The sequence below is a fragment of the Sus scrofa genome, chromosome 5 (genome assembly GCF_000003025.6).
Source record: "Sus scrofa isolate TJ Tabasco breed Duroc chromosome 5, Sscrofa11.1, whole genome shotgun sequence".
In the NCBI taxonomy this organism is placed as follows: domain Eukaryota; kingdom Metazoa; phylum Chordata; class Mammalia; order Artiodactyla; family Suidae; genus Sus; species Sus scrofa.
Window position 1 is genome coordinate 36615544 of NC_010447.5, and position 13746 is coordinate 36629289.

Sequence of the window (13746 nt, forward strand, 5' to 3'; positions counted from 1 at the left end):
TAGACATTTTTTTCAATAAAATTCAGGACCTTTAAAACATATCCAATGGAACAAACACTATAGCTGTTTTATACTTGTCATTAGCCATTTAAAAATATGATCATATTCTGGAGTTCCTAATGTGGCTCAGCAGGTTAAGAACCCAACTAGTATCCAGGACAGATGCAAATTTGATCTCTGGCCTCGCTCAGGGAGTTAAGGATCCTGTGTTGCCACAAGTTGTGGTGTAGGTCAGCAGCTGCAGCTCTGATTCAACCTCTAACCCGGGAACTTCAATATGCTACAGGCGCACAGTACAAAAGATCATATCCTTATTTACTAGTCATAATTTCATATTATTCTTTTCTCCTCCCTCAAATCATCTTCTGATATATTTTTTCCTGAAAATCTTTTTTGGATCACCCTATTATATTTCTTTACAATAAAAAATACACAATGGGACACACATAGACATACACACATAAATTTTTTCAGGTCATCATAAAATCCTGTGTTACATTTTTTTCTAAATTGGGTTTTCATTATGATTGCTGCCTGTATACACTTAATCAACATACATATATTGCAGATTTTGGTATATAATTTCTAAACATTAAAAAAGTATTAAATATAAAAGTAAAAATTGAGATAGGCTTTCTTTCCTATTAGTTTATGTATTCAGAGATAAATATTGGCCATTGCTAGAATGAGAAAAGTTTTACCATCAATTCTACTCATATTTTTGTTAGAGTGCTGAAAAGCCTTATACCTAAAAATAAGCAGATCACAATGGGAGGTATGTTTTTTATGGGAATGTATACAATTCTTTCCAAGTTTTGTGCCAAAAATCACATGGTAATAACTATCACCAAAATTTAATTATCACCTGGTAACTTGATTAAGCCCTTTTCTAGCTATCAGCACAAATATTTTCGAATTTTCTCTTTATTTAGTACTGCAGTACAATGCACCCTCAGAAGATGCGAGGTGGTTGAATGAGAAATATTCTTCTGGAAAGTGAAAAAAATGAGAAAAGGTTTTTATGAGTAGAAATGTATCTATGTAAAAGTGGAAACTGTCAAAATTGATTGCTCTAACACTATGCATATTCTTAGGTACTCCTTGAAAAGTCTATCTTTACCCCCAGCGGTATGAACACCTTATTTTGAAGACCACAGCACTAGGGCGTAGGTAGAAATGGAAAGGCTGAGAGGTAGATGAGATTATCTAGGGAGAGCATATAACACAAGAAGAGCGTTCAAGGCTAAGGATTTGAGAAATCACAACAGCTTCATTTCGAAAATAAAGTAATATTGCACATGTCTTCCACAGCAACATATACTTAATTTGATTAATAAGTATTAAATAAAATTCTTAGAGTGCTTAATCCATGGGCCAAATCTTCCCTGAGTCTCTGCCGTGTCCCAGGCATCAGGCTAAAAAGCAGTGGGATCCCATGATGAGCAAAAGGACACAGTTTCTTCCTTCTTACAGTGGACAGTCCTAATGGGATAGACCAATACTAATCAGATGTCATACACATACTGGACAGTTTTACTGTATTGAGAACCAGAGGAGAGCTTTATAAGAAAAGAACAATCTGAACTGTCAGAGAGGTTGACATTCCTGCAGAGTGACAACTGGCCTGAGGCCTACAGGAAAGATACGCATTCACAAAGAGGGAAAGGAGATGTTAGGCTGAAGGAGCAGGGTATAAAAATGGCCTTCCTCTTCAGCATCATTTCTCAAGATTAAAGGTTCAGAATTGTACTGAACCAAGAATCACCTCAGGAAGTTTAAAATTTCTTTTTCAGTTAATCAGTTTGTTTTGTTTTTATTTGCTGAGAAGAGCAAAAATTCCAGTTAATTGATTATGCTCCTTCATCAAAGCTTTAGGAGATATCTATTCTCATATTAGAGTACGTTAACAAATAGAAATGTTTCAGTAACTTATGTAGAAAAAAAGCAATCTGTGACATATAGTAAGTGGGCTTGCTATCTGAATTAATCCAATTGTGAATTCTTTCATCAAGCTGGAAATCATTTTCATAAAAAGATTAATAATTCAGTAATCAATCACTACCTGAATTACCTTTTGTATAAGGAGAGGTCATGTATTGAGATTATAGATACCAACTAGGACCTACTGTATAGCATAGGGAACTGTACTGAGTATTTTGTAATAACCTATGATAATGGAAAAGATTCTGAAAAAGTGTATATATAACTGAGTCACTGTGCTGTATGCCTGAAACTAACACGATATTGTAAATCAACTTGATTTCAGTTTTTAAAAAATAAAAAGTTTACTTAAAGAGTGTCTGTAGCTAAATATAGAAGAGAACTTGGAGTTCCTGTCCTGGCTCAGCAGAAACGAATCTGACTAGAATCCATGGAGACACAGGTTCAGGCCTTGTTCAGTGGGCTACAGATCCAGCATTGCTCTGAGCTGTGATGTAGGTCACAGGCATTGCTCAGATTCTGCATTGCTGTGGCTGTGGTGTAGGCCGGCAGCTACAGCTCCAATTTGACCCCTAGCCTGGGAACCTCCATATGCCATGGTGGGGCCCTAAAAAGACAAATATATATATGGACTTTGTCTTTTCTCAAAGCTTCTCTAGAAGCTTCAGGTACCCCTTTTCCTTGCCATTTGGAGAATTTGATACATACTAGTTCAGTTTAGTTCATCATCAGATAAATATTTGACTGAATCACCTACTTGAGGGACTAACTAATCTGGATGTATTTTTAATTTACTTTTTGGTGTAGCAGGGACTTTAATTGCCTTGAGAGCTAATATAACTCCAGTAAGTGCATAATTCTATTCATTTTCTTATAGTCACATTTAGTTTGTAATAAAATGCATTAACGATTTTATATTCTAATTTAAAATGCAGAAATAATCATACACTTATTTTCCTTTTCCCAACTTTTTTGGCTTTCTCCTGACATTTTACTTAAAAAAATTATATTATTAGCCATGCATAGAGGAAAATAGTCAATAGTATTTTTTCAAAGTATTTTAATTTTTACATAAGTGTGATTTTGAAGGTGACTTGATTTAACTTTTTTTCTTTTCAGTATAATTGATTTTTTCTCCATTTCTGCCAAAAGTAATTTTCCTATCAGACTAGTATTGTTTGCCAAATATTATACCAATTTCGAGCATAACACCATTGAACTTTTGTGTCATCTGTCAAAAGATATGCCTATTGATTAGTTATAGAATAGCTCTATTTATCACTCTACAAGTGCTAAGTGAATATAGATTTACATAGGCAATACAGGGAGCAATAGTGATTAAACTCACAATAATAATCATTATTATTTACTAAGCCAGAGCTGAAGCAGCAACAAAAATATTTGCAGATCCCAAAACATCTTTACATACTCACAGAGAGTAGATTATACTGATGGATTCATGGTTCATTGATTACAAGATTTATGGCAACTACTACCAGCCCTTATGAAAGACGTTTTCTCCACATTTTCCCCCAAATAATATAAGCATTGCTGTTAGGTCTCAGAAGATTCTTTTAGCAACATCAACAACATTTCCTTTTTATTTTCCCCCCTGTGATTAAGAATGATTGTATACGAATAATTTATTCTTTCTAAAAATTAAAATAACCCATGTTAGTCTTTCTAATGATAGTGTGATAACATTTACTCAATATTGTGACAATATTGATGAAAGATATTCCGAAAGTGAAGAAGAAGCTTAAATATTCAAGGATGGGGATAGAGCAGATTTGAGATTCTTTGGGAAGCCACGGATAATAGGCACGCAATTATCAGGAAACAATTTGTCTCCTTAACACAGGCATCTATACATAGGGCAATTTATCAGCCATTTCACAACTTCTCCTACAATTGTATACCTCAAGTTCTAAATTATGTTATGCTTTTAGAGCTATTTATGCCGGCAGCCTGCTGCTGACTGTTCTAAAGTGAGTCATCATAGATATCTTAATGTTTCTACCTTTGTTATAAACCAATTTTATTTTTCTTTTGAGGTCTTATGGGTATAATTGATTCTGGTTGTCATAAGAGTTCTGAATTGTGAACTGTTAAATAACAGCATTCTAAGATTTTCAGTAGCATGTGTCTAAAGTCCAGGTCAAAAAAATATTTTAGACAAATCAGGTTACGAATTCTCCTCTAATTGTGCTGTTTCTCCTTTACCTTTTTGTAGGTCTTTGGCATGCCTGACTTTGTCATCATCAGTCTGAATTTTGGGGCCTCTCTGTACATGTCTGTCTTTTCTTCCTTCCCTCCCTCCCTTCCTTCATTTCTCCCTTTTATTTATTTATTTATTTTAGGGCTGCACCTGCAGCAATGGAGTTTCCCAGGCTAGGTGTAGATTCAGAGCTATAGCTGCTGGCCTACACCACAGCCACGGCAACACAAGATCCAAACCTCGTCTGCGATCTACACCGCAGCTCACAGCAACGCCAGATCCTTAACCCACTGAGTGAGGCCAGGTATCGAACCTGCAACCTCACGGTTCCTAGTTGGATTTGTTTCCAGTGTGCCAGGAAGGGAACTCCCTCTATGTTTTCTTTAAGGTCTCCCTTTTTATCCTCTTCTTTTTAATGTTATTTGGATCACTTGGTTTCTTTTGTTTTTGTCCTTTAGCAATTACATTTTATAAAGTGGTCTTACAGCCCAGAAATTTAACCCTCACTATCCCTTTCCCCTCTCTCCTCATAGAACTAATAGCTACTTTAAATGTGAGACTTAAAGTTTTAAGATATAATGAAATATATATTATTTCAGTTTAAGCAAAGTGAATGTCCCTTTTAAAGTAATTCATTTCAATTATAAAAGCCATTTAAGAGTAGTGCAGTTATCTTAAAATACACTCTTAATACCTTCAGGATATTAAGAGTTAAAATGACTCACCCCTTCCCAGCAAGGCTTTTCCCTTTTTTATAGAAAGAGCAGCATGTGCCTCTTTGCAAATATGCAAAATTAAAAGATGAAGAGGTTTTGAACATTATTTCAGAACACAGTCATTTTAAATATAGCTGATGTACTGTCCACCAGGTTTCACTAATTCTATTTTTTTTTTTTTAAGTCCAAAGTGTATTTCTTTTTGTTGCACTCAAGGTTCAGTGGGAGGAAGTGAGCAGGCCATTGGGCACGAGTAAGAACTCTCAAGGAACAGAGCAGTCCCAGCTGCTGCATGAATGGTGCAGGCTGACAGCATTGCTGTCTCCTGTTCTGCATACTTCACATGGGAGTCTATTCTCCCCTGGGGCCTGGAAGAGATCGTGAGGAATGCTCTTCCTTTGGTTGCCAGGGTTTTTTGTGTGGATTCAGAAGCATATTTGATTGACAACATACCAATATAGTTAGGTGGAATTATGAAAGTGTATTTTATTGTAATGCCCTAAACTTGTAAAATATTGTCAGTTGTGATTTTTATAATTACTCATTCACTTTTAGCAAGGTTGTCTAAAAACTATTTCTGCCTTCTTTTTAGCCCAGTACTCATTTGGGAATGATAGAAATATCTGTTGCCACTGCATCCTAATAATAATAGTAATAAAAATAATGAGGAGGGATGTTTTTACTACATTTTGAGACACTTTTCTACATCTCCTGCATTTGGCTGAACCCTTGATGTGCACCATTATCATGTGACTATCAAATGAAAAGTTATTTCACTTAATCATTGTGAGAACCCTGTAAGGAATTAATATTCACATTTTGCAGATGAGGAGACAGACAGGTATGTGTAAAAAGTCACACATTCCTTCTAAATATCTTTAACTTTTATTCAAGATGACTTTCTGAGCAGCAGCCAAGAGACCAAGGAAAGCAGACAGAATGAGAGATGGGAACAGAGTAGGGTCAGCCTTTGTAAATGCAGGTTATTTTCCAGTGTGATATTTTAAAGTCAAGGATTGTCTGCCTTGAAAGAGGTAAAAGTGCTTGTACTTACAAGGCAGAGCAAGATTCAGAGTGTTGGCAAGGAAGCTGAAACCAAAGCTGCCTTTTAATTTTTAGTTAGAGTAGGGAAATGGTATTTCAAATGATGTAATTAACTTCAAATTAGTTAAAAATAATTAAATGGTAGGCCACACTCTATATCAATGGCATGTGTAGTCCCACTGAAAGAAAGAGGTGTTATTTGAGAGTCTCGTGATTTGATAAAACTTTTTTCATTGACTTTGAAAATAATTAAAATCCACATTTCAATGTTAATATACTTGCTAATAAAGAGACACTTGTACTAACAGAACAGGACACAGGGACAGGACCTGAGAACACATGTACTTTAGTTTTGTCCAATTAAGATAAAAAATGAAGCCCAAAGCAATGACCTTGACATGCCCAGTCCTAGAGGCAGTTACTGGCCAAATTAGGTCTACTGAGAACCTGCTTAGAAATAGACTTGTATCATGAGTAAGCATCAAAATTTGTATTTTAAAATAGTGTGATTTTTTTCCTTTGGCAAGTATAATTTTCCTCTGGGAGATATTTTAACTATATCAGAATTATTTCTATATATTCTTCAATAGCATTTTTATATTGGGATATATTTTATTCTAATAGTAACAGAATTTTATCTTTAAAAATTAATTATGTATTTATTTTTAAAGTAACTGTAAAAGTTATTGTTATTAAATTTGAGATATGCGATTTAAAAAAGGAAAGACTAGTTACCTATAATCCCCAAACCTAGAGGCTAATGTTAATATTCTCCTGTTTATCCTTTCAAAAATCTTCCAACATAAATAATAATATTTTCCTTTAAATTTAACACAGTGATATTATATTAATGTTATACTCTGTCCCTAATAATATATTTCATCAAATTAAATAGTATATTTTTCCATATCATTAAATATAAATCTGCAATACCGTTCTCAGTTGCTATTTATATCTTAAACCAGTTCTTCATTGTTAGATGAGGCCTCGTTTTTCACCTTAAAAAACAACGCAGTAATGAAAACTTTCATAGCAAAATCTTTGGAAAATGTCCTAGTTATTTATTTTAATTTACCAATGTCCTTCACAATTTTCCATTTAATAACTAAAATACCAATTTACTGTGATTTAAACTATTAATCCCACTATATCATCATGATTATTTAACTCAGTAAAATTTTTTTCCTAAAAGATGTGTGTCTTTAATTGTCCCCCTACTTAATTTTTAAACTTCCAGCCCCAAACTTTTAGTTTTTAGGCATTTGCTTCGGCAAAGGTAAAAAAGATTAAACATATTGCCAAAAATACAAAAATAAATTTTATGCTTTCAAAACTTTTATCTTACTCTGTCATCATACTCTATCATACTTTTATCATGAGCTCTGTCATCATGCTATTTAATATGAGAGTAGCATGAAATATAGTTCCAAGATACACTAGTTAGGTAATCATTTCTGCAATGTTAGTATCCTAAAGAGATAAAGGTGCTTCCTTTTGGCTAAGCATTATCCCATTCATCCTGTAGGATGGCAGCTTAGGAAAGACTAGCTCATTGCTCCTGTCTATATCATATACCATACCTAGAGAAAAACAAGCACAGCTTTCCTTTCCGCAATGTAAAATTCCTCTAAAAGATTTACTTTTGAGGCAGCAGTTAAAGAGAAATGACCGTGGGGATAGTCACACTTTCATAAACAATTTCCATGTTCACGAGAAGAGGCCCTGTCTCCCTGTAATCCTAATATCAAGAATCTCACAGGACTCATTTGTACTATTCATAACTATGGGTTCTGTGGGTTTTTCAGCTCATGCTTTACAAACAAATGAGCTTTTTCATTTGTTCCTAATGACTTTGGTTTATACAAAGAGATCTTAAACTGTCCCCAGAGCAATCATTTTGCTAAAATGTTATTAGAACTTCTTTACAAATTTAGCAACCAAAGGGGGTTTCGTTAACAATGGAAATCATTGGGAATCAAGGGCCCTTGGCAAATTCATTGCTCACCAATATTGTTTTATTTTCAGTGATGAGTACAAAGAATCTTGTGAACTATACATGGATTCTTTATCTGGCGGGTGGGTAAGGAAGACGAGGAGCTGATGGGTTGGGAAGAGATGATAGAGAAATCAGAGAGGTATTTTCAGATTAATCCACTCTGCCCTTGTTCTAAGGAGCCTTAGGAGTCTTAAGAGAGGTATACCCCCCAGCATTTGCTAACACAGCCATTTCTTTCCTGAGAGCCTGGGGATTTGTAGCTGAGACTGAGGGCTATTTTTCAATGGACTATCAACGGGCTTCAGATTATATATGTAAACATACATGAGTCTCATTTTCATAGTAATCAAATTTGATATATCTGCTATGCACAGGGGGACAACTACTCGTGAGCTGAAACGCAACTTGCAGTTTCTTGAAGAGCACATCCAAATTCTATGCTCTTTTCTCTTGGTTTGGGGCTGCAGCTTCAAAAACAGAATCTGCTGCTATTCTGGACAGCTTTGCTTTCAAAAGCCTCCATTGCCCAGGACCGCTTTTTTTAGGTTCCTTCAAGATGGGGTCTTTGTCCTTCCATCCAGCACTTCATTGTTAGGTGCCCTTGCAAGATTCCTTCTCTTGGTCTGTGTATGACTGGCTGGTCGTACAGCAGCTTCTTAAATTCACCCCTTGTCTGTGTCCTTTCAGTCACCCAGAGGCTGTGTTTTAACAAGTATCATTCAATTCTGGTTAGCAGAATGGATGCTTACTGTTGGAAAACTATTTTTGCCTATGTTGGATATTTCTCAAAGGTGACTGATTAAACTATGGATTAAAAAGAGTAATGAAAAACGGGGGTGGAGGTGACGTCTGTGGCCAGTTCAGCACTAAGGGAATGATAGATTAGATTCAGGCTACTAGTTATGCCCAGGGTTGGTGATAATACCCTCTCAAAGGAGATATATTTACACATATATTTATAAAATTTTTTTCATTGTTTTTACTTACTATAAGTTCATGTTTTATTGAACAACAAAAGTTAGCTCTGAGTGACTATTAACTGATTATTACTACTAGTAGAAATCTATGTATCTTTTATCACCTTTGGCTATTGCGAAACCAATAAAAACTGGAAACTTTCATGTATAGGTCATCCTGGTTCTCGACTTGCTATAATGTTGCTACAGTGCAAAATATTCTCTTTCAGAAAAGTTTCTTCTCCTGCAAAACAGAAGTTTATAATACAAATATCATCATATAATCATATAGACTAAATAACAATTTTTCTACTTCTGATGTCCCTTTAGCTAGTGTCCAAGGCTTCAAACTGACCAATCCATTTATTCATTTGTATATGCATCTTGCACAGTTCAGTATCAGCCAATAGCAACTACTGAATTATAAATATAAGGGCTATTGACAATCAAGTGATTTTTAAGGAACATAGTTTAAATGATTTTTCTTTTTTCTTTTTTTCTTTTCCTTTATTTTTGTATGCCTTTTCTGTTAAACATTGGAGATTAGTTTCATAGACAGTAACAAACCTAATTCACTGGGCTCCATCCCTGAACTCTTTGGTGTATTAATTGCCTAAGGAATTTCTTTTAGAAATTAATCCATTACTCTTAGGTCTGATATGCATTGATCTATCAGTTCATGACTTAAAGAGACATTTTATTGTAACTTGCAAATTTTTATAATGATCTCTTAGCCAAAATCATGACAATAATATAACATTGTGCTCTGTACTGTGTAAGATTTGGAGGAAAAGACTCCTCTTTTCTGGCTGTTTATTTAAAGAATGACTAGATTTGTAGACTCTCTTTTTGTAGTTATTAAGAATGGAGGCATTTTTGTAATCTTATGTGGTATCTATTGGGACCTATACACTCTTCAAAATGGATGTTTTCCTTAGTGATTTCAGATGCACTGTGAGCAAGCTAGTCATAAACAGAGCAGGGAGAAGAATGTTTCACCAAACAGTGGGAAGACTCTTATTGGTACTTTCTTCAAAGGGTTCCAGGGCTAAGAGGGAAGACAGAGGAAAGATGTGAAGCTATTTTCTGTCCTCTGATGTCTATATTCCTTTTGTTTCTTCAAAAACAAAATAAATCAAACAAACAGATAAAATTCTTGCCTTCAAATGCCACAAAGGAAAAAAGCTTCGGTCAGCAAGGTTAAAATAACTTTTCTCCAAACACTTTAATTATTGGTAGGAAGAGACAGAAAAGTATAATTTTAGCCATTTCTGGGAACCATGAATTTTGTATGATAGCACTAGCAACTCTACACATTTGCTATCCTGATACACAATCCTCAGTATCCAGACTACTTAGGTGCTTAAAAGAACATGAAGATGATCTTACTGGGTGTGATTCAGGTGCTTCCTCCTATTTTCCAAATAGTCCTCTAACCAAAGTGGCATTTTAACCCTCAAGTTCCTAAATATTTAAAAGGGATTGTTTTGGTATCCAGATAAAACACTTATTATTGGTAGCCATAATCAAATTATAAATGAGAAATTTGAACATTAGGTTGTTAAATATTATGCACAGCCGAAATGTATTTTTAATTAAAGTATTGGAGTCTTTCAGAGAGTTGACTTTTTTTTTAATGTTGGGTATATATCAAAACTTGAAAAAATAATATTTAGTAAAAAATTGCTACAGGAAAGTACACATGAGAATTTACAGGTTATAAATAGCCAAGACTAATTAAATCCACTATCGTTTCTCACTGTATCATTTAGTGTGGTGTTGAAGTCAAAATTTAGTCTATTTTTATAGTCTATTTATATTTTTATGAACATAGGGGAAAAGTACTTTCTTAAAATTGACTACTTATGATCAGTTTATTATCTATATTAATAATCTAGGTTCCAAAATTTGGAGAGATATATGAAAAAAATAATTTTAGAAAAAATTGTCAGAGATTTTAAGAGATGTTTCTATTTAATACAGATTAGTCAGTCTCTTAATCCAGTACTTTCTTGTCATTCTTGGGCCTAACAATTATAGGACAAAAATTGGGGGTTGATAAATATATTAATGTTGGTGGAAATATAAGGCACTCTATATTTTTTTTTGCACTCTGTATTTTTTTAAACCTTTATATTCTGACTTTTGTTTATATAGTTTGAAAATAGAAAAATTACATTCAAAACTGTCTTTAAATAAAATACTTTTTAAAATTCATTTAGTCACCAACATTTTTGAATATTATTACTATGTAGTATTATTCTCTTTCAGGTAAATCTAATTAACAAAACCATCTTTTTAAAAATTGACTGTAGTAAAGCAGCATCTGTCTTTATTTTCAATACTATGAAGCTTTTAATTAACAGAAAACCACCATGGGTTGCTTCTTTAGAATACCACTAAATGTTAGAGACATCGTCTACTGTACAGGAGTTTCACTACTAGATGAGGATGTCTGGGAATTCATATGGATGAAATTCCACTCCACCACGGCCATTTCTGAAAAGAAGATATTGTTGGAAGCTTTAACTTGCAGTGATGACAGGAATTTATTAAATAGGTGGGTTAGTTAATTTTTAAAAGTTGTGTAATAAGAGTATTCTCTGTTAAACCATTCTGAACTTGTTTTTATGTCCTTAAATATATGCTAGTTACACTAAAATATGTCTTTCTAGAACTAAGGAAAACTGCCATATTAATATGACTAAATCTTATTGATTTGAAAGATATACCTTTGTTTAAAAGTATTTTATATATTTTTCATATATATGATAATATTTCATTATAAAAATATTTATTTAAAAGATTTTTAAAGTGAGTTGGCATCATCAAACCAGAATTGTGTTTTCTCCACCCACAATTTTTTTTAGACTTTAATTAATATATTAATTAAGGGAGTTCTTGTTGTGGCTCAGCTGTTAATGAACCTGACCAGTATTCATTAGGATGCGAGTTAGATCCCTGGCCCCACTCAGTGGGTTAAGGATCTGGCATTGCTGTGAGTTACAGTGTAAAGTCACAGATGTGGCTCTGATATGGTGTTGCTGTGGCTATGGCGTAGCCTGGCAGCTGCAGTTCTGATTCAGCCCCTAGCCTGGAAACTTCCATATGCCACAGGTGTGGTCCCCAAAAATATACATATATATATTATACACACACATATATGAATTAAAATACTATGAATTTGATATTCCTCCTTTTATAAACACAAAATGTTCTATTGATAAATTTATATTACTAAAGTTTACACTGGACTATTCTTTGAAGACTTTGATAAATTAAACCATGTAATTTTGGTAAATTAATAAAAGTTATTTGTTATTGGACTAAAATTCCTCCACAATTCTATCCTTTAAAGGCTTTTAAATCTATCACTGAATTCTGAGGTGGTGCTGGATCAAGATGCAATTGATGTGATAATCCATGTAGCTCGAAATCCACATGGCCGAGATCTTGCTTGGAAGTTTTTCAGAGATAAATGGAAGATATTAAATACCAGGTAAAAATAAGAGTTCAATCATTCATACTGCAGTGAGTAAATTAAAGGTGACAAATGAGAGATAAAGGCCCAACTTGGTGTGTTAGAACCAAGATTCAGATAATAGAATTAGATTTTGAAGTAGTCAGCCAAGATGGGTGTTGCCATTCTTGTGAAACTGAGAATTAATTTAACAGTTCTATAACATTATTCATTTATTAAAGATTGATAACCATAATTATATATGGAAATGTGCAGAGTGAAAAGGTTTAGCATTGCAGCTTTCCTGGAAAATCTATCAAACTGTCTGAGGTTGAAAAAAAAAATCATGTCATTAAAATCCTATATCCTGAGTGTGTTGTAGAAAAAAATGATTTATGAATCATACATAATGGTATTATAATAAGAAAACTTTAATGACTTCTATAGAATTGTTTAAAATTAAATATATATATATAAAATAAAATACCCAAAATAAAATCATGGTATACAAGAGAAATATTTGAATGCTGTATAATTCCAGTTGCAGTAGAATTTATTCCTGAGACATCTTACTTCATGTTGAGATTTCTTCAGCCTCAATTTTAGAAAATATTCCATTATGTATTTAAATATATTTTAATAAATGTTAATTTATTACCTTGATAATCTCTATGGTGTTTTAAAATTAAATTTATTATAGAGCAAGTAAATGCTGCATGTTCTCAAACTTAAATGTCCCCAGACAGCATACCTACTGTTCTGTCTCATAAAAACTGTTGTATAAACTTAATTTCTTTAAAGTACGCTTTTATTGATTGACCTTGTAGAGAGAGTTCAATTTGAATGGATGTGTCATGTTAAAATATATATCTATTGTATTTCATTATTAGAAAATACTGATATTCCTAAAAGGCACATTGGCTTTTTGTGTGTGTGTGTGTGTATTTTTAAACTCAGAAATTGGAGTGATTGAAAGATTAGAATGTGCTTTGCAGATATGCACTAAGTATGATGAATAGACAGAAGGCAGAATTAACATATATGTACAAGCACTTCACTCTAAAGAGTATCAAATCTAATAATACCCAGAGTTTCTTTAGACAGTGCTTTTGTTAATCAGAGTTCAGTCTAATTCATGTGTAGTTTATAGTCCCTACCAAAAAATGTTTGGCTCCTATTTTGCCTGTTTTGTTTCATGATCTCTAACCAAAAGATAGAAAGATTGAAACAGCATTAAAACCACTTCAGTCCAATGACCTCTTTGTTCCATTAACTGAGGGAGGAAAGGCATGTGGGAACTCAATTAACTGCTCAATTTTTCCGTAAATCTAAAACTGCTATAAAACTAAAGTCCGTTATATATATTTTTTAAAGTAGAAAGGTTGAGGTTTCAGCATTTCTAAAGATAGGGCAGT

The 13746-nt window shown here is 33.5% G+C and overlaps 1 protein-coding gene across 1 annotated transcript in view; it reads left to right on the forward strand.

Moving 5' to 3' along the window:
• The window catches only part of TRHDE (thyrotropin releasing hormone degrading enzyme), a 396326-nt gene that overhangs the window by 348661 nt on the left and 33919 nt on the right, over nucleotides 1-13746 (forward strand). Inside the window, exons 16-17 of the mRNA XM_021092004.1 lie at nucleotides 11264-11431; nucleotides 12230-12370. Of these exons, the coding sequence (XP_020947663.1) occupies nucleotides 11264-11431; nucleotides 12230-12370 (309 nt within the window). The remainder of the gene's footprint in view (nucleotides 1-11263; nucleotides 11432-12229; nucleotides 12371-13746) is intronic.